The 22,870-nt window shown below is 38.6% G+C and overlaps 1 protein-coding gene across 2 annotated transcripts in view; it reads right to left on the reverse strand.

Annotated features, from left to right (window-relative positions):
- Window positions 1-4,863: 4,863 nt before the first annotated feature.
- Window positions 4,864-22,870, reverse strand: part of lmbrd1 (LMBR1 domain containing 1) — a 68,422-nt gene continuing 50,415 nt past the window's right edge. For both annotated transcript variants that reach the window (XM_080037412.1, XM_080037411.1), the window contains 7 exons: window positions 22,305-22,369; window positions 22,036-22,138; window positions 19,915-20,019; window positions 19,682-19,831; window positions 18,841-18,916; window positions 6,736-6,827; window positions 4,864-6,303 (listed from right to left, as the gene is read on the reverse strand). In XM_080037412.1, coding sequence (XP_079893538.1) covers window positions 6,193-6,303; window positions 6,736-6,827; window positions 18,841-18,916; window positions 19,682-19,831; window positions 19,915-20,019; window positions 22,036-22,138; window positions 22,305-22,369 — 702 coding nt within the window. In that variant the 3' untranslated portion in view covers window positions 4,864-6,192. The remainder of the gene's footprint in view (window positions 6,304-6,735; window positions 6,828-18,840; window positions 18,917-19,681; window positions 19,832-19,914; window positions 20,020-22,035; window positions 22,139-22,304; window positions 22,370-22,870) is intronic.

Here is a 22,870-nt window from a genome sequence, read left to right on the forward strand (position 1 = left end):
TCCAGGAGCTCACATAGGCCTACTGCTCAGCTTATAGCCTTTCCCTTTATGAGTTAAACCCTCCCTTAACCCTGTGGTTAGTGCTTGAAACTTTACTGACATGCCTCATAAAATGGCACCACATTGGATGTTATGAATTTGGATGGGAAACACTCTAACTCTTAATGGGTTTCTGGGCCTCCAGAAGGGACACCTGATACGATCAGTTAAGACTTGTCCTGGTCAGATGGAGTACACATGGGAGGAGGAGGGGTTGTGGAGTACACATGGGAGGAGGAGGGGTTGTGGAGTACACATGGGAGGAGGAGGGGTTGTGTGAGTGAGGGCTTAGGGGAAATCTTGTTTGTCCCGTCTGGTGGTCTGCGGTACAGGCTGACACCTCTGCAATGAGAGAATCAGTATAAGTGCCCCCTCTTGGGATGCAGCGCTCCACCCAGCGGGAGAAGAGGAAGAGGCAGAGGAGAAAGAGGAGGAGTTGTGAGGTCGATCTGCACCATCAGTGAAGAATGATGACAGGAGGAAAAGAGGGGGGAAGCAGACTATAAGTACATGCTTAAAATAATGAGGATTCTCTAAGTTGTGCTCTGATGATGCAGCAACATAAATTAAATTGATTACGCATCCGTCTAGACATTGCCGTCTGAATTTACAGAACTTTTCAATTTAGACTACCATGCATAATTAGGTTAATTATATACACTACGGCGGCCTGTTCGAGGCTCTGCGAGAGATTTGTTCATTGCTTTTGCTAAATGCCTATGGAAACAATTTCATCCAACCATTGGCTTTTCCTTTCTATACGTAGAAACTCGTGCGAAAGCTGATATTGTGTGAAGAGCAGACCGATACAGCATCTTTACATGATATTTATATGTATTCAGGGAGCGATATTGCACCTGCCTATTAAAAGGCAGGTGCAATATCTTTATGGGATGGCAAAAACTAATATATATTTTGAATCTACAAACACTACTGAGGATGAAAGGGCCCTCTGTGTTAGGAGATCATAATGGCAGCTATTAGCAGCTAGAATGTGTTTCTTAGTGTTGATTGTTGAAGGACACTTCATCAATCATAGCATCATAGAAACTATTGAATAAAATGTCCTCTTTCTACACCAATGAATGACTGATACTTTTTGTATTTGAAAAGCATTTTCATGGTTCAAGTATAGAATATATTTTGCTCCCAGATCCAAGCCGAGCAAGTCACGCTTGAAATAACCTAGGGCATCTTCAAATAACCTAGCGCGCAGCATAAGCTGTTGAGTGCATTTATTTTTTGTTTACCAGTCGTGCAGCTATTGAAACCTGATTCCTCTCCAAAAGCTGTAAGCATTTGCTCAATGAATTCATGGCTGGCAGACTTCTTCTTCCAGGGACTGAATATCATTTGGAGAAAAATGAACACGGACAAGTTCCAGTGCCTCCGGAGATAATTGATGTGCTCATATGACCTGATGTTTTAATGTGTTCAAGAGATCAGAGTTCTTCATCAGCTCTACTGTGTGAACAAGGTCACTGTCAAGATGAGTTTCACAGTGACTCAGAAGAAAGTGCACATGACAAACTTTACCATGCAAATAAACTGTCTGCTCTCTGGGCTTATTTTAAATTTGTGCTTTTCTAAAATGTTATTTGTGACAGGGCTTTCATTTTTATTTCCATTTCCTTTTGTTTTAAGCAATCCCCAAAGGTTTAAAGTAGTTGTTGTAATGACTGGGGGGGGGGGGGGGGGGGGGGGGGAGGTTTGGGACCCAGGTGCGGACCCAGGGGTGACTTAAAGTTATCCTCGGAGGGATAACCACTGAATCGATATAGCGAAGAAGGGGAAGGGGAGAAAACAAAAACACATAGAGCTTTAAAGGGCCACACAGGCTACCTTTAAGATGAAACACTAAATCACAAATTAAACCAACAATGCCAAGCAATTGAAAGCATACACAAGTAACTCCACAGTTATCTTGGGAACTCTAAACACAGCGAGCACTACGCGAGAACCTCTCACTATCCCATAGGGCAAGACAATGAGCAGCACAGAGCACTGGGGTCTCAGGGCATATACAACCTCTTCACACCTGGGCTCAATTAGCCAATCATTGCCACACACACCTGATTGTAGTGAGTGAATCAGTCGCCATAGTTGTGAGCTAACTTCTACAGTTGTCTACATGCTGCTGAGCTCATGGGTTTTCCCTTTTAACTATGAGGTAGTTCAAGCCGACGATGTATTAAGGCCAAACACATTTCCAGGTTTATTATGACAACCTGCAAATAAGTCTCCAGACTAAATATATACTGAATCAATGACATCCAATCATATTCTGTCATTGCCAACACTTTTAACAGCCAAACAGTAAAAAGTGTGTAAATAGTATACTGTACTTTACATTAACGTTACTTGTGATTATTTAAAAAAAATTTAATAATGCTGCAGTTGTGTCAGTTTTAAGGTTGACAAAATGTCCTGTTTGTATCTGCAGCTGTGTTAGGCTATTTAATCGCTGGTAAATGGAGCTGGCACGTGTTGACAAGCCTGCTGGACATGTCTTCACTTGGGAGTGAGTGGCAAAGTCCCACAGGCCCCTAAGAGCCGAGAGAGAGGCAAACACTGCAGCAACATAACCACATTGATCCCACGTCAACTTTCCTCCCCGGAGATATGACTGGGGGGTAAAGCGCAGTGTTGGTCCATCAATGGCCTGTCATTGAAGTCAAAGCCCACAGGCACCCACACATATCAGAAGACACATCCAGGCAAATGTTTTGAGGGTGTAGTGAAAGAGGAAAAGTGGTTTAAAGTTCGGCAAAGCATGTGGCCTAGGCCTAATAGCCATGTTTTTAGGACACACATTTTTACCCCCATTAACTGTGATAACTTTAGTAGCCTACCTACAAAAATAATGACATTCAAACTGGTGTTCATACAAGCATACAGGGCAAAAAAACAAACATTTTATTAGCTAATTCATATACACATTATTCAACATTACCGTTTGTCACGTCATTTCCAACACATTCTATCATTTCCACCACACAGGAATTACCACCACAGTCATAATCAAAAATACCAACAACATAGCATTTTTTTGTTTAATGATTTATACATTTGTTCAGCTATTGTTGCAATTAAACTATACTGATTAAGAAAAATCATGATTGTGCACAAGTAACTCCACAGTTATCTTGGGAACTCAAACACAGAGCACTACGAGAGAACCTCTCACTATCCCAGAGGGCGAGACAATGCGCAGCACAGAGCACTGGGGTCTCAGGGCATATACAACCTCTTCACACCTGGGCTCAATTAGCCAATCATTGCCACATACACCTGATTGTAGTGAGTGAATCAGTCGCCATTCTCACGGAGGCGAAAGATTCCGTGCCCTCACAGGGCTGAAATCCTAAAAATACATTTCTCAAAATAATGTGTTAGATTTCTAAAACTTTCAACACCAAAGTGGACCTATAGTTGAAGAATTGCCCAATTATAAACAGTTGGTGTAATTCTATATTATCAATACCACATGTTGATAGTTACCTTGGCGACAAACTACCGGGAGTTAGTTGGCTTAGGCTGCAATAATATGTGTCAGAAAATAAGTAGTTTCCAGGAGACAAGAAAATAATTTTGAAACACATGCTGTGCAAATGCATCATGGCCTTTGTTCCTGTGGGGCAGTTAAGCTGGTTGCAATAGAAGTCCCAGACAATGGCTCCGCTGTTCTATAATTCCTCTCTGTAATATATCCACTGCACTCCACACAATCATATCTGCCTACTTTGAAAGCAAAGGTTTGCTTTAGGAAGAAACAGTAGGCTACTTTCATATCTAGTTTCTGGTTGTCTATCTTGTTGTGAATATAAGATATTCGTAAAATAATTACCAAGATGGTCAGACACAACATGATTGGGATATAATGAAGCCCCAGCAAAAGCCCTCTGATCTGACATGTTGATCACACAATCCTCTGCTAGAATTCTGTTCCGGGGCTCCATGTTGTTGGCTAAAGTCTTCTTTGTTTTATTAGTAACTGTAGGGGAGGCATATATCACATACTGGCTCGACTTAAAGCGGGCTTGCACAATAGTTATGAAAAGGTATGATTGGCATAAACTCTAATTTGACTCGCACTCCAAAATTCATGCAAATCCATCCCAGACAACTATGACAAGTTATATGCTAATCCAAGGGCGGATGCATTTAAATGTCGGTTTCATTGGATGTCCTTGTTTGCAATAAAACTTGTTTATGAGCGGAAACAGAAGCACACACTCTCACTCACAGAATTACAGGTTGTGGTCATGCACTCTGCAGCTCCTCACAGTTTAAATCTGACCTTGATTTAAGTATGTCAAAGCGCTCAACAGGGTCAGGGATTAATTAAGATAAATGCTGTACACAGCCTTTGGAGACTATTTTTTTAATGTTTGTCTTTGTCACAAACTTTATATTAGAGAGAGATGTTTCATAAGAAAATACCCAATAACCACACAGGCAATATGTTTTTATAGACAGCTATATCAGAGAAGATCAGACGTTTGGGGGAATATTTGACAGCAGGGATGGACTGGTAATAAAAAATTGACAATTTTGACTCAATCTGGCCCTGCTGCCTGAAAGGTGCTTCGCATACTACGTTGCAAGAAAATGTATTGGTTTTAATTTTTTTAAGTAAAAAAGAAAAACTAAAACTCAAACAATAGCTGTTACGGATATATTAATATTTTCTTAACTCACCCTGACGCTTCGAACAAAGTAAATGGCTGATAGGTAGCATGCAGTACTCACTAACAATCGGTAAAATATGTATTACATTACATTACAAGAAATGAAGTGACAAAAATAGTTGGAAGCGGGAGAACATTTTTATTTTCTGTTCCAAAATGTTGCATGTTTAAAATGGGTTTATTTATTTAAATACAGGTATCATTCAATATTGACGCAGCTTCCATCCCATCATTCTTTTCAAACAGTCACCTTCTCAATGAAGGTAAACATACTAATATCTTAAAAAACACACACACTAGAACACATTTCTGTTAGGTGTCATTTGGTGGAGCATATACAGCAGATTGTGCCCATCATGGTGCTATACATTCACGAGGCACATACAATTGGTTCCCAATTTAAAATGTTATCATTCATATTTATATTATTTGTCAGTTTGTTAATTAAATTATTGACACGCTAAATACACACAAAAAAGTTGTTTATAGTTCTGTCACATGCCTGATGTTGATAAACTGTAGAGCACTGGCAAAACGAGTACTCCCTCATCTAAAATAAAATGACATCTATATCTTTGATTGATTCTGTTTTTCTCATATTCTTAAACACACGGACCAAAAAAAGAAAAAAAGTGTTAAAACAATTCTAAAAAAAAAAACACAACAGCCGCAGTTGGTCCTTTATATTTCACAAACAGTGCAGGTACACGAGTACAGTAACGATTACTTAAATAAAAGTCTGAGGCTGAAAAAACACTTAAATGTAGGGAAAAAAACAGCAAACCCTCTACCACTAAATTTAACCTCAGACAAAAACAAATAAACTTTGAAAATGTAACTGCTGTCAACACTTAGTAACCATAATGTTTTAGCAATAAACCTTTCAGAAAAACAAGCAAGCAGAGCAATTGGTGAAGGCTCAACTGTGTTCATAGCAGGTTCTTTTAAAAAGGAATATGAAAGCCAACGTTAGACACAAAGTTACTACTTGAAGGGTTTAGAAAGTGCTTATATAATGTAGAAAGCAAGTTTGTGTCCAAGTGTCCCTGAAAAAAAAATCTTGTACATAAAAGTTTTGAAGCAGCATGTGTCTCTGCTGCAGCAACACCTGTGTCTCCTACAGTAGAAAAATTACCACACTTGTGGAAGTTTCAAACTGTTGATGAGTGAATTCTCAAGGTAGGATTGAGTTGTAGGACGCTCCCAGAAACCCAAAGTCATCAATAATATTGACGGCGAAAGACACAACAATCGGTCTGAGCAGTCTCATTAAGGAGAAAGATGTGTCAACTCAAAACAAGGCTGGAATCCACAAGAGACCACCGCAATAACAATAAATTAAAGTATAACAAATTACCGACATCCACTTATTTGTTGATGAAACTGTACTTTCTAGTCCCTTTAAGTTATAGTTGGAATATCTACAAATCGTGTAAGAGCAGATGGAGATTTTTATATTTTTTCAGTGCACATATTCGTCATCACTTATGTCCGAGTCGTCAGCCTCCACCTCTCCTTCAATCACAGACTTCTTCCCTCTGCAGCAGGACACCACCAGGCCAACCAGGAAAGCCTTCAAAAAAAAGCAAGAATAAGCAAAACGCACATTAGGAAATATTTCATGGGGGTCATTTGATCGATAGAGTGCAACAGCAGCACCGGGAAAGAGGCCATGAAGTATTTTGCTGAGGGGATTAGCTGTGTGTAATTCTTGCAAAAATCATTTTCCTGTAACCTTTCTCTGAGAAGAAATTAAATGTGTTTATGCTCTCACACTCGTCCCGGAGGAAAAGACTCTTGAACTGCATTTGAACTTAATTCAATGTGTTATGGATGTTTTTGCTCTGGATGTTTTATTGTTCATAAGATACTAAATAACACATTTTTGGGTGAATGAGTACAATCTGAGCTTTTTTTCCCCCTCCCCAAATCTTACGAATAACATTCTACTGTAAATTTGACTCCACTTTTTTAAAATGATATTTGATTCCATCCTTGAACTTACCGCAATAAAGGCCCAGTTACCGAAGTAGTAGATGGTGCTGAAAAACCAGAACTTGTGGAGGAACAGATAGGATCTTGTCACAGTGCATTGGTCTGAAAAGGGACAGAGAGAACACAAGAACATCCTCTTTTATCTTGCTGTTGTGTGTACCAGATTACAGATATGACATATTTTTGGGTATTTTTCCCAACAAGTGCCGTTTCCTAGCAATGTGAAACCTTGGCATTTTTGCTTTACATTGTGATACCAGTAGTGGTGGGCCGTTATCGGCGTTAACGTGCTGCGTTAACGCAAGACTCTTATCGGCGATAAAAAAAATATCGCCGTTAATCTCTTATTCCACCTCCTGTTCGGCTCAGGGGAGATAATAATAGCCGGGGGCCGTTGTTGACACTTGAGGAGCCTTTATTCTCTCACACACCCGCCGCTCTCTCTCTCCATCACTTGCCCACGACACAATCGGGTATTGGAACGCAGGGTGGGTGTGTGTGGCCACCGGTCGCCACGTGACTATAAGTTTCCAAGTTTTAAACACTTCTATCTCTTCAACGTCACCGTACCCGAATCCTAAATATCCCCTTAGCAGACGCTATATTTCATCGGGGGGAAAACTTTGTTTTGCGCCACAGTTCGGCCGTAATGCTGCTGCACACACACACACACAGACACAGACACAGGCGCACACACACACGCTGCATGTCAGAGAGGGGCGCTACCAAAAAGACGAGAGGAGCGGTTGGAGCAGTTGGAGCGTTTAGAGACACATGCGTGCACATTTATTTACATAAAATCGCAATCGCAGTCATTTGTGCAGTTATGTAAAATGTTTCACTAAGGAAAATTACAGAAAAAGTAACGCACAGTGACTTTGATGAGTAACTTTAATCTGATTACTGGTTTGGAGATAGTAACGCGTTAGATTACTCGTTACTGAAAAAAGAGGTCCGATGCCGGTAACGCGTTACTAAGTAACATCTTGTTGAACATTATTTATTTTCATCACCAATTATCATAGTAGAACAGCTTCCTCAAGCAGATGAGCCCCTGGTCTGATGCGCCACCTGGCTTGAGAAACACGTTCTCAAAGACTTACTTTGAGTCATTATTTAGGAGCACACACATATTATGAATGAATTAAAATGAGCCATTTTAATCTAGATTAATCTAGATTAATTCCAAAATTAATCTAGATTAATCTAGATTAAAAAAATTAATCTATGCCCACCTCTAGATACCAGTCATTTCTACATACAGAGAACATTTTTGATTCATCTATGGAATAGCCACTTTTTGAGTGAAAAAAGTTTGCAAAATCCTAAAACATCCTCCGCAACAATGTTTTTTTTTTGCATCTACATGTTTGATGAACTTATCTAGAAATCCTTTGAGGAAGGAGAGAAGCATTATAGAGGGTATGAAGAAAAATGTCTTCTACAAAGTGTTGAGAAGAAAGTTAATAGAAGAATAAATGGGCACAGGTGAAGGAGATGTGTAGAAAGGAAAAAACACAAAAAGTAAATCATATATCTGTAGCCTGAGGAACCAGGATGTCTATCTTTAGAGAAATAAAATAACAACTTTTCTAGTGGGTGTACTATCGACCAGAAAAACAGCACAATAACAGTGCAATAAAACGTGATGAGGCTAAACAGTGTTTATAATTGCACTTGTTGTACGTCTGTGTTATTAAGGGGTCTGCAATTCACTTCAGAGCCACAAACCATGGAGCAGTGCCCCAGGCAGTTTGTCACTATAACTAAAAAAAAAGAAAACCATTCCTTTGAAAAGAGGAAAGCCATGTCACTGTCTATGTGAATATGGCTAAACAAATAGAAAAAAAAGGAAGTGTCACATTTAATGGAGCATTGCATGAAATATATCCAGTATTACACATTTGACAGTTGAAAGGTAGAAAAACTGAAAATACACCAACAACAGTGAAGACAGTTGGTTATTGGTTATGCATGCAACCGTCTAACTTTCTGAGGTAAAGAGGATAAGAACTCACTTCAAATGATTTTAAAAGGAAATGCTGTTCACATATACAACATGATCACTGGGTTAAGAACCTATTGTTCAATGTGTATGTTTGGTTGATACAAACATACAAGTAATAATAATAATAATAATAAAACTAATAATTTGCATGTCATGAGGCCATAGTAAGGAATAATCCAGTTCAGAGAGCATTTCTGTTAACTGTGATGTCTTTGACTTAGAGTAGATAAAAGAGTCGACTAGAAAAAAGTATAAAGCTTTCCCTGCCAGCTGGCCTATTACAAGTTGATTTAACAATCTGCAGTGTGATCACTTATTCACTAAAGGGAATAACTGATTTTTCATACAAAATGCCAAGGGAATAGTCTCGTTTCTGCTCACCCTCTGTTTTTGTGGGATATCACAAATAACTATGTATGACTGCAAGCCTGGGTGTACACGATATACACTATAAAAAAAGTGAAACGGGTATAAGAGTTAAATGTGACTAAGTAGTAATCGATTTTAATTTGAACCGGACTCGTAATGTACTGCCATTTTCTGGAATACTTTCAAATTGGCTTTGGTAGAGGTAAGCAAAACCCTACTATAGCAAGCAAATGTCAATTGTGGAGCACATACAATTTGTTGGACAGCTTAATCAGTAATATATCGTAAATAAAAACACATCAAAACCAGAAATTCCCCCCATTGGGGATCAACAAAATATTTCTAATTCTGATCAGGATTCTGAAAGAGACTCACTTATTTCTTACACAATCCCAATTGTATGACGGGGCTCTTTGCTTTATGCCTGTTACATCATCTCAAAGTATCAGCTCTTGCACTATTGATCTGACTGGCATTGACTGCAGAAATAATATGCGGATTCTTAAGCTGAGTCACTCCTTTATGTGCATGAATGGGTATTGGCAGGCATGGGAAAATGCTGATGACGTCAAACATGGAAAGTGCCAATGATTTGCATGTGGTGTCTGGGTCTCTCTTCAGTGCACCCAATTGTTTTTATGTGAAAACACATGAACAAAAGTGGGGACAAAAAAAAGTACAAAATAAAAGAAATGCTTCACTTCACATGCATTAATTAGCTTATCATTGCACACTGGAGCAATGAAGAGGAACATATTTCAGGACACTTCTAATCAGACTTAATGTGTTATTTCAACAGAACGAGGCGTGAGACAGTCCGCGATGCTAAAGCGGAGATGAGATGCACTGTCTGGCTATGTTAGAGAGCCATCTGGAGCATTAACGCTAACCCTGCTGAGCTGCTCCTATCACACTGTTTCTTACACAGCTCTTCACACTGACTCATACCCCATGAACAGCATTATCAGATTTATACCAAGCTACGTGAAATCAAGGTCCACAGCAATAACTCAAGTGTGGTTTAGAATGTATTTATTAAAGGGGGATTCAGCGATTCTGGAGAATGCTTGTTGTCAAAACACTATGTCCAAATCAGTGAATATCTCTTCAAAATCCGCTACCCGTCTCTGTGGGTGCACATTAAAAAATCCAAACAGTGTTAATACACAGCCTAGGCAAGCCAAGGTGGGCCCCCTTTGTGTACTTACCAGTTAATAGAGCTAGGCTGTGTTTTACCACCATTTTTTTAGTAGTACACAAAGTATAGAGAGGTAGTAGTTGATCATGAGGAGATATTCACTGATTTTGACAAAAAGTGATTTTAACATCACAAGTTCTCCAGAATTGCAGAATCCACCTTTAAAAAGGAGTGTATATACACAAAAGGGTTTTCTTATACAAAAAAGGAATATCCAGCTCTGTCTCATCTATAGTAACAATGTGGTAAAGTGGACACAGGAGCTCTGAAGGTGTACCAACAATCGGTGTGTGCTTCAACAACATCAAGAGATATTAGGAGGAGCTAGTCCACTTTCAGCGCCATGACCCCACTCGCTCTTTTCCTCCAGTTCCTCCTCAGCCATCTGTAGCTCTCCAGCTGCTCAACTGAATCGCAGGGCTCCGAGAGAGACCTACAGATGGTTCACAACAGTGGTCTGCCTAAATATATTATCGTGTACACCACTGACCCACTTCACCTTGAAATCATTGCCGTGCTCTGATAAGAGCAGGGGGCCCAGTGTGCGAGTGCAGGTAATTTCATGATACCCCGGGTGAGTGCCGCCCTGTGTACCATCATGCATTATGTATAACTTTCAACTCTGCATTCAAACTCAACCATACATATATAAAAAAAAACACCAACACACACTTGCACACATTGTGTTCTCAGTGAAAGCCTCTCTACCAGCAAGCACTCATGGTCCTTCTATAAAGGCTTTCTCCCCATCTAAAACAGCAACAGAGCACTTTCATTCCAGTCTCCTTAGAGGATACTGATGTTCCTTTAATACAACTACTTTTAGAACTCAGGCTTATCATAATTGTGTTGTTGGTGAATGTTTACCAAATGCGTCAGTTCACTTTGCAAAATCTTTTTTTTCACTTGCAAATAAAATCCATTTGACCACTGCTCAAGACTTCCAGATGCAGACACAAAAAACATGTGTAAACGTGCACTTGCCTTATTTTACCTAATGGAGTTATTATACCAACAGAAAGCACAAGAAAGAACATTTAGGCTATTTAAAACAAGATACAGAATTGCAGTTACATCTCTAAAACTAGAAAAATAAACCAAGACACAAGACAGTAACATCTTTTTTCAATCCGTCCATTATTTGGAGTCTGGTTTCAGGGCTCCTGGCGGCTGTACATTCAATATTCACCATCCTTTTAGCCGTTCTTTTGGTTTCCACCAACTCCAGACGGAGATAGCTTCTTCTTTAGCTACTAAATGATTCACTATTTAACAGCTAAAAAAAAAACTACATGCCTTGGCTCGAAATGAAGTTCAGGGACAATCATTAGAGCTGCTTTAAGCAAAGAGTATCATTTTAATTAAACTTTTTTTTTTTTTTAATAGTGTATTTAATTAAATTAATTTAAAATGGAGGTGGCAAATTACCAAGCAAACAGAGAACCTTTGAAAAAGCCTTTTCATTTAAAAGGTAAGGGGTGTCTGTAACGTTTGACTGACATATTTCATTGTAATGCAAATTGATGATGATCCCCTTGATACAAAGAAAATGACCAGTAATTTGTGTTGGGGTTTAGGGAGTCTCCTGTTGGAAATTGCTCGGGTAGTCAACACATTAAATTATGACCATCTTCCCCAAGAGACACTCTTTAAATTAAAACAATGCTGCAGAAACAGGCAAGTTGCTAGGAAACAGCCAGTAGTCTATCATGTGAGTCTATAAATGTGAAAAAATACTCCTCTTCTTCACTGGGATTCCAATGGTGAAAATGTTGATTAAATCTGCCCACAAGACATATATTTTTACAGAACGAGGCAGGCTATAATGATAGTGTTGACCTCAAAGTTGAAAGAAGATCATCGCCAAAAGAAAAACTTGAGCGATTGTGTGTTCACACAATGCCATCTGTGTCTGACACAGATTTAGCTACAGGGAAAAGTCTGAATCTTTTCAAATGAAGTAAGGAAGGACAAAGGGTCGTAGAAAGAATGTTAAAATGATTACGAGACCAAGCAGAGGTGACGGTGGAGGCGTTAACATGACAGCAATAAACAACAGAGGATACAGCTAATTTCTTGGGTGAGGGAGAGATGATTAGAAACGGACGTGAATACAGATAAATCTAAGACTGACGCGGCCACATCGGCTTCAAATCAAATGCATCAATAAGTGAGATGAAGGCCTACATAAAGGGTCTAATGGGTTCATTCAGAATATCCTCAACAGTTAATACTACTGTATTGTCAGTCAGAAAAATGCACATAAAATGTAGATCTATCATTTCATCCGAGAGGGCATTACAACTACATAAAAAACATCTTAACTGACAAGGGGAGAGGTGTAGATTCATTTAGATTCCAGTCAGAGTTTATGATCAGAGCAACTCGCCCAACATAAGCAGCAGCATGAGCGTCATGGTTGTAAGAATAATTTGAAAGAGCGTTTTCAGCCAGGCTTCAAAAAATGTCACGTAGTTGATTAATACTGAGTAGACTTGAGAGGTATGTCCTGTCTACTGACCACCAATTTGGTTTTAAAAGAAAGCATGGTACTGATTTATGTATTTTTGCACTAAAGGAAATTTTAGATAAATATAATAGGCAAAATTCCACAATGTTCATGTGTTTTATTGATGCTTCTAAAGCTTTTGATCGTGTTAATCATGGGAAATTGTTTTTAAAATTGTCTAAAAGTGGGGTCCCTGGTTTTTTAATTAGAATCTTGGTCTATTGGTACTCGCATCAGGCAATGAGGGTGAGATGGGGGAGTGTAACATCTGATCCCTTCCATGTTACCAATGGTGTTCGCCAGGGCGGAATTTTGTCTCCTTTTCTTTTTAATATGTATATGAATGACTTGTCTTTGATTTTAAATGCATCTGGTACAGGCTGTAGGATTGGGGACTCACTCATTAACCACCTTATGTACGCAGATGATCTGGTCATCTTTAGCCCATATAGTGCTGGTCTACAACAGCTTCTGAGAGTATGCACACAGTATGGTGATGATTTTGACATAAAATACAACGCAAAAAAGAGTAAGATCATGATTGTCAGAAGCAGAGGAGACAGACAGTCAACCTTCCCTGACTTCTATCTGTCTGGCACTGCACTCAGTGTGTGCAGTGAAATTACATACTTGGGCCATATTATGTCTAATGACCTGTCTGATGACAATGATATCTATAGGCAGCGTCGGAAGCTGTATGCACAAGCGAACATGCTCTGCCGTAAGTTTAGTATGTGCTCTGTACCTGTCAAAATCTCACTCTTTAGAGCGTATTGTACGCCGCTGTATACTGCCCACCTGTGGTGTCGTTATAAACAAGGCAGCATTAGAAAGCTTACAGTGGCCTATAATGATAGCATGAGGCTACTGCTGAGAGCTCCAAGAAGCTCCAGTGCAAGCCAAATGTTTGTAAGTGTTGGGGTCCCTACCTGCTCTGCTGTGTTACGTGGCCTGATGCATGGATTTATGTGTAGGGCATCGGAGTCTGAAAATAACTTAATTGCAGTTTTGGCCAACCCTCTATGCAGTTCGGTCAGATTTTCTTCCAGACTGTGGAACCATTGGCGATCATGTCTGTATGCTTGGCACTGAATATTGTGAAAGGCTGTGTATTTTTTACTCTGTGTTTGTGTATTTGTTTATGTTGTTTGTGTTGATATGGATCCCCCTGGGTCTGAAATAAAGAATTATATATATAATACAGTTATTTATTCAAATAACTTTACTAAAGTAAATGAATATACTAAAGCAAAACATGGAGAGATTTAGTGCTGCTATGCTAAGTGAGATGGATGGAGATTACATTTTTCACCGGCTAAAATAAACAGCTGCTTAAAACAGAAGGGAAGCAGCATTGCTACGGTTGGGAGGTCGAGAGAACATCACTACCAATAAATAATAAGATTATTATTTTCCTTTAAAAACCTTTAAACACTGTGTAAAATCGCAAAATGGAGAAGACATCAAGGTTGCCTGAGGCCATGGCAACTCATTTCTGAGGATTAATTTCCATTATGCTGAGTCAATGAGTGATGGTGCGCTAATGACCTTAGAGTAGATAATGAAGAGCTTGACAACGAGCACATGCTCACCAAGATCCTATAGTGTCATAACACCACTGTGAGCAACAAATGACTTCAGCTGTGTTTTGATCCAGTGTCACACTCTGGGTTTATCTCCTTTAGCCTGTTACGAACTTGATGCAATCTTCTATCATAGTGTATATTCCCATTCTTATTTTTGACATCAACAGCAAGGAGACTGAAATGTAGAGAATATGGGAATATCATTTTATATTCATGTTAGTCTATCTCTTGGTCATGCTTTGGTAACATTGTTTTGTATCCCAGGAGACATGGCATGAAGAATACTATTTCTATGTTGACAAAATATATACCGGTAGATATAATACGCTGCCTGATTTAATGCTGTGGCTCTGGATTGTATAGAAAAGTTAGCCTTGCCAACATTATATAACAAAAGTCTACAAAATAAGGGTAAGTTAATACTGGTATAGTAGGTAAAGGTAACATGGTAACATATGATACATTTTCCTATGTATTTTTGTATTTTATTAAATTATTAGTGAAATGAACCAACATCACAGGACCATGTAAATGCCATTTAAAACAGTTTTCCCCTTTTAAAAAGCAGAATATTCTTATTTTTGTTTCCTCAATATTGGCTCAAATCTTATTGAATTTGCAGATTGGGGTTACTTAGATTGACACACCAGCAAACAAAAGGGCACACATTAGTGAAGCACATTTACAGTACATGAGCCTCAGTTGACTTGGTTGACTGACTAGCAGTGAAAAGGAATAAATGGCTTTGTGCCACTGACGTTGTAATAATAAAATATAACACCTTGTACCAAGGGTGGTTGACAAGGTTCTCTCTCCGTTCATAAAAACTGATTCATGTAAATGATCAAATAAATAGTTGCACTCTTCACCAACAGAAATATTTCCCCTGTTACTTTCTACAGTATATCGGTCGCTGAGCTTTTGATTGTACTCCCTCTCAGTCACATGTGTTGTCTCTGCTTGACACTTCCTCCTCCTCATGGTAGGTGGTACAACGGCTGTTATGAAAGCAGGAGCCATTTCCAAGATGGCCAAAATAGGATTGGTTTCCCTAAACTGGTTGAAAGAGAGAGCAGAAATACTGCTGGCCATTGTTCCTGTGATTCTTTTACCACCTTTAGTATAACAGCGCTGAAAGATACCAAATCTGCCCACAATCCTTTACTAAACTCGTGTCCACACAATGCACACATGGATTTCTGTTCTTACCAACTGAGGCTCCTGTAGTGCCAGGAACACATATGATTTTGCTTACTTAATCCAGCAAACCAGCTACCCTCAACTTCTCTTCTAGTAGCGACAATAGACAACATGACGTGCTTTAGTGCATAATTGTGACTGAATCTGCTTGGGTTAATTGTGATAGTTGTAGAGAAAGAAAATGATTTGTTTGAGAAAAACTAATAACTTAACAAAGAAAAACCAATTATTTCCTCAATTCTATCCAAATAGTCATGTAAACAGGAGTATTATGGGGGATTGTCAGTTCATGTAAATGCTGTATGTTGGCAGTATTTGGCATTGTTATCACGTTTCTACATTGCTGGATTAATTGATTGAATGGAAATGTATTAGCTTTTAATCACATTCTACTTAGATGAGGAAACCAAAATCAAACAAAACAGTCTGGTTAATGGTAATTATTTGTATTGTGTTTAGAATGTGAATGGAAACTGTAATTACACAGATTAGTATAATGTTATCTATACAATATAGACATGTATATAACATTGGTCCTCACAGTGTATAGTGTATGGTCAACATTGTGACAACGGTTTTAATATAAGGATATACTGTATATCTTTGGCTGCAAGATTTATGGTGGATTATACATTCTTAGGAGGTAGTGTATTTTTTCTAGCCATGGAAATAGCAACCGTTGACCACTTATTGCCATTTACGCAAGGTGACACCGGTTCATGAGAATGGGGCCAAGGGAGGTATACATCTTTCAAATGTCAAAGACATTAGTCCATTAGCAGCTAGGTGTTGTATAATCCTGAAAAAGTCACCAAGCATGAACAACACCCACTACTGAAAGCCCAGCCTAGTTTGCTATTAATACCACACTATATGTCAGCCATGTCAAAGTGTGTACAAAACCACAGGTGTCATCTCATAAGAAGAGAGACTGGCACAAGTTTCTGAAAATTCCAGTTAAGTTCAATAGAAAATCAAACAACAATCTTTATTTTGATAATGTGTTACTGTATATAAAGAATGGATAATAAACAGAACAACTACAGAAGCTAAACAATGCTATGAATAATAAAGCAGCATTTTAAAGCAGGTCCACTACTGTTGGAACTCCTTCATTGGAGCTGGCACATGCTAACATTGTCTTAACATGGAACCCGAAGACGGAATAAATATTATAACAGGTGAAGACATAAATTAAATCTCCAGTTGGCATTTGTGTGTGTGTGTGTGTGTGTGTGTGTGTGTGTGTGTGTGTGTGTGTGTGTGTGTGTGTGTGTGTGTATAACAGCAACAGTTTTTTGAGGATTTCGCCTACAGGTGCTTTCAGCACTGCATGCTGCACTGAGAAATTTTCGGAATGTGATGCTTTTTAGGATATTTATTATCATTTACAGTGTCTTTTTTTAAGGCTTCAAGGGTCAGCCTTGTTTGCAAAACTTTCTCTTAATTCATTTGGGAAGCTTATGAATAATTTACTTATTATGCATTCATTAAAACCAGCACAGTCAAAAGATTAATTTTTGAGAAAATATATTTAGAAAATATCAATTATGCTAAAACTTAATTGACTATAACAATTAACAACTCCCACTTACCTTTTTTTTCAAATACACTCTACTGCTTTTCTTATTACATACTTGGTATTTAAAACCCATCAATACTCACTTGCAACTCTAATTGCAATACACTTCTGCATCTTCAGAGAAAGCATTTATGGTCCAGTACCTTGAAGAATTATAATTCCCCCGCTTATAACACCTACGCTAACAAAAACAAATACAAATAGGGTCCAAATACTCTAAGGGTGTATTCACACTGGGAAAGTCCGCTAGTTCACTTGCTTTGGTCCAGACCAAATTGAGTTTTGATTTTTTTTGTTTGGTGTGGTCCACTTTCACATTGCCCCTTTTGCAAGTGAACCAGCATTACGAAGCAAAACCACACGTGAGCTGAGGTCATTCATTCATTGGACAGACATTCTGGGGTGGAGAGAAGCAGGAAGCACGAAGTTAAAACTGCGAAATATACCATTGATATAATATGGGGTTAAAAATAATAAAAAGGCCTACATCTAACCTATAAATAAAGAGGAAAAACATCAAATTATTGTTGTTTCATATGGTTATAATATGTAGCCCTATGTCAATGCCACGTTATGTGGCTTGTAGCCTACGATATGAAACATCATTTTTACTGTATTTTTGGTGCTGGACGCGCGGCTCGCGAGAAGAATAGGCTCAAGCTGACACTCAGCTGATTAAGCTGTGTATCAGCTGGGTCGGCGCAGTTCAGCTCCAAACTGACACGGGGATAGTATTGACGGTCCCGTACATGGGGAGCAAAATAAAAACACACACTTCTTGCGCAGCGTGAACCTGTTGGCACTGTGCGGGAGACGCTCCCCTCTCCTGCATCTGATCGCTGAACACATTCAGCATTTTTACGCGTCCTCTCGATCAAATGTAATATATTGTTCTGGGCTCCCGGTCAAACCACAACTTTTCGTCCTAACAATGGCGACAACAACACTTTCCCATAATGTGAAGCTGACTGCAATTTATTAAAAAAGAAAAGAAAGAAAAGGCACAGTGCGTCCTGCATTTGGGTCGGATCGAGTTCGGACAAATTCACACCACAAACGAACTGCAGCAGAGTGCGTTTGAAAACGGACCGAGACTACCTCTTCAGCTGGGTCTCGGAGCGTTTGTTTGGTCCGCCCCCGAGTGCGATTGCTGTATTCACACCTGCCTGAAAGATGCGCACCGAAGGCAGAAGTGCATCTGAGTTCGTTTCAACCGAACTAAACACGGCATGTGTGAATACACCCTAAAAGGGTTAAATATAGACATGGTGTTGCAGATGACAGTACAGAGTCTAAATCTCAAGGGCTGGGGGGTCTTCGAGACTCTTCCTTTAGCATTCGGGCAAATTAATAAATCATTGTGATAAAGCTCCCTGGTATAATGTACATGTCACATATTTATGTTTTCATGGCTGATTTACTGTAATAGGTGTTGGCATGGAGACAGTCATAACTAGATGTGTTGTCCTTGATATTATACCAACTAATAAATAATGAATGGTGATAAAAGATTACTGAAGAAGTGCTGGCCACGTTGTACACTGTCTTTCTTATTTTGTAGTTGAGGACTCAACATGCGAGGAATAAATCTTTGATGATGTCTGAGTTCTTGCCACATCTCACTATTGGACCTTTACTATGCTAGCAGAGATGACAGACTTACCCTCAGGCGCGTCTGCACCACAGATCCTCGTCGTGGCAACACTCGTGTTTCCAGGTGCCGGACCTGCTGAGGGCATCTAATAAAAAACACACAAGAGGAATGAATGTATCTGTTTAGCAAGAAACACCACACATTGATACTAAACTGGTCATCACCATTTTTTTTTTAATATTGTGGCTTGAGAGAGCTCAACATTTAGAAGAACTACAAAATTCACTAAAAAGGCATTTAGTGTGCACACTTATTACTATCCAGTATCTACAACATAAATGCTGCACTTTGTATTCTAGGCTGGTATAAGCGCTGAGAAACTATGTATTCAAACACCATTAGTGAAAAGACAGCGGCAGAGAGGAATCAGCCATGTTTATTACCCTGTGAGACATATAAAGCTGCTTTTAAAAAAGTTGTTTCATCTCATTTAAAAAGAAGATGTGTAAGCAAAAAAAAGCGCGACGGTTCATTTTAATTAACCGTAAGTTGTTTAAAAGATTATTTGAGACGAATCATAGACACAAGGGGTGCATCAAAACTATATGCACACACCCACACACACAGAAAAGAGAGCCGGGCTGCATCAGATCATGCAGAGGGGAAGAAACTGTCAAAACAACAGATCCACACAGTAACAGCCACAAAGTCTAATACAGAAAGACATCATCCAAGAGGCACAAGAGTCTAAAAGCCCTGCAACTAGCCCGTAGAGAACTAAGATACTGCCTACACCCGGCTGCTGGACCCACATACTGACCAACCCCGCTGTTGTTACAGCCTCATCCTCAGAGCTAGCTCTCGTCAGCCAGACAAAAGACCTAAAAGTACATACATTTTTTTTCCTCACCTGTACAAGATATTTCTGGCTGCCATACATGACGTACTGTGGGGCTAGGCTGTAGATCATGTAGCTGGTGTGAAGGACAATCAGGAGAAGAATCATACAGAGGAAGAGAAGGGCCTGAGGCCGAGTTTTCTTTGGTCTTATTTTGTACAGCTGAAAAAGGAAAAAAAACAGTAATGTTCAATAAATAGAGTATGTTTTTTTTAGTTTAACGTAGAAGAAAGGGGTTTGCTTACCCTTATCCAGAAGAACCAGATGCCCATGTGGCGAATGCCGGCCATGGATGTAATGACAAAGTACATGGTGATGACTGTGATCAGGATATAATCCAACGGAAAAACCTGTGATGCCAAGAAGAAGGTCAGTTACATCTACTCATGCACTCTTTGCACATTAAGTCATTATTGCTCACGGAGACAAACATTAGGGCTGGCTGCCTGTCATGGATGCATGGAGCTGGTAATGATCAACTATCATCAATACCACTTGGTCTAGCCCAATTAATCTATAGCCCATCTGAGCTAGTCACTGCGCAGTGCAGTCAGACAGTGTCAAGACTGTTGAACACTAAAAGCTGTATTCCTAACCTTTTTCTATTAACCAATAAAACATTTTTATTTTAAATGTAGTTTTGAAAGTAAAGCACATTCCATGAGACATACATTTATATCGATTACGTTCCATAACCTGATATGTTGTGATTTAACCTCAAAGCTGATCCCTCTACAGTATCCCATTGTTGGTGCACTTATTTAATTCCTTAAATACCAAGGTCATACTTCTAAACACTGGCCTGAGACATTTAATCAATGCCACCATCTATGACGCAATTCTGTGATGGTCCGAGCTGTCAGTCATTTTCTTTCCAAATATTGCTGTAGAATACTAAGTTCGACAGAGGATAATCTATTCATTGACCAGGCCTGTAGGAATGACTTGGAATAAAAGAAGCAACGGTATTGAATATAATGTCAGTTTCAATAGTCCACATTTAAAAAAACAATAAAACAAGCTTTGACGCACAGCTAATTGGGATTCCATGAAGGTTTTTCAGAATCCACAGGTATATTTTTGCACAAAGTAATAAACTAATAAAACTGGTTAAAGATGACAGTAGCTCATTTTCTGGCAACCTTCTGGCTAATAACTTTTTAAAATATCATATTTTTTTTAAAGATAGTAAATGACACAAAGATTTTGATCATGGGTTTCCCATTTAAAAAAAATAGAGTTACTAGGATTTGATTAATTAAATGGCAGTAACAAAAAGATAACCGACCAGAAAAATCTAATAAATACATTTGAATCATTATCCAGCATACATAAGTTACATTTTAAGGCTACTCTGTGTTGCAAGTTAAATATTAAAATTACACAATATTATATAATTATCTGTGATTTACAAATTTGATAACGTAAGTTACAAACACAATACCTTTTATTTTAAGCCTTAATTACTTTCATCTTTTATATACTGAACTTTTATACCTTTTTATTTCTTGTATTTCTTGTGGTTGACAGAAAAAGGAAAATGTATAATGAAAATTTGATTGCATGCAAAATGTAAGTACGGTGGTTAGTGGTTCAATAAAAAGATCTATCATACATAAATTCTGCAATTACTGCAAGTCTAAAAACCACAATTTTCTTAAGTGTGCTAGAGAGCTTGGTGGCATTGAGCACAGCAAAATATAATCATTATAATTTAGAAAAGGCAGCAGGGCTGTTGTGACTATTGCACTGCAGTGTTTTCCTAACTTTGTAGTTTGCAATCAGTTCAGAAGTGACCAGGTACAATTTACTAAATCATTTTTGGATCATAATGCATGACCATGTCAGTGAGTGGTTGCATAAATAAAAAAAGACTGTTGTGCCAGCTAAAGACTACATATTTGTGCTTTACATACTGCAACTTCTCCCGGCCCTGATCCCTTGAAAAGTTTAAATATAAAGAAGTCAAATGCATGTGTGAGTATTATTAAAATAGGTAACATTTATGCAATTGTGCTTTCTTACAGTCCTTGGAAAAATATAAGAAGTGTGTATCAAGACTTCTCCAAAATATGGAAACTGATCGTTGACATTCAATTAAATATGACATGCATGATATGCTTTTGTAGTTTTTAAAATGTGTTATTATTATATACGAGTACCTTCTGTGTGTATAGCACTATAGCATACAGTACACGTTCAAGTTTCTACCAGTATTATAAGTGAATTTAAGGAAAACCTAGAATAACCCTTAAATTATGCTTCATTTGGGATTAATTATGATGGAAGCAAGAAAATATGGCTTTAAGCATACCCCTAATTGAGTATAATCATGTTTTCAGCATGAGAGATGAGAGGATACTCACGGGTTGTAAGGCTAATAGAAGTTCATTCAGAGGATTGGTGAGGTTGGTGCCAAAGACTATGAACCCGTAGCTGATGCCAGCGGAGTGGAGAGCTTTATCCAAACTGAAACACACAGAGAAAAAGCTGAACTATATGTATCTATCTTTAGGCATTAATAAATATAGTTAAAGGAAACAAATGCACTGTCACATTGCCTGCCTTATATGACATATTTGTAAGTAGTACTGCGATAAGGGTTTTGGTCTAAACAGGGAATAATGTGACTTACTTTGAAATGAAAAGGGCAATAGTGAACAGCAGTGCCACCAGGATAAAGAATATGCCCAACATTATCTGGAAAAAAAATAAGAAATACAACAAATTACAACAACAACAAACAGTGGTCAATACACAGAAACAAATCAGTGATCTGCACTGTGAGCCCCAATGACAGAATCCCAATGTAGGAAAATGTATGTTTTCAAAGGCAATCGACTAGGTAAGCAAAGAGAGTCAAGAGAGACCATATGGCTTGACCAGCCAGCGTTTGGCAGTGTTGCTTAAGGTGACGGGGGGAACCAATGGCACAGCCCAGACAGAGAAGGGAGCTTGCAACCAGGGAGGCAAAGGTGGGCAGCAGCCAAAAAGGCAATACACCTTATCAACTGCTTGTCTTCATGGGGGCCTAAATAGCTAAACGATCTTGTAACAACCATAGACATATATAGTTCAATAATATATTTGATATTTCAGTGTTATGATGTATATTTTCTATAACACACACAATATTGGCAGTTGGCACCTAACCATAACAACTAGTCGTGAATAGGGATGAAAGAGCTGATGAAACTGATT

This window comes from Ammodytes marinus (assembly GCF_949987685.1).
Source record: "Ammodytes marinus genome assembly, chromosome: 11".
In the NCBI taxonomy this organism is placed as follows: domain Eukaryota; kingdom Metazoa; phylum Chordata; class Actinopteri; order Uranoscopiformes; family Ammodytidae; genus Ammodytes; species Ammodytes marinus.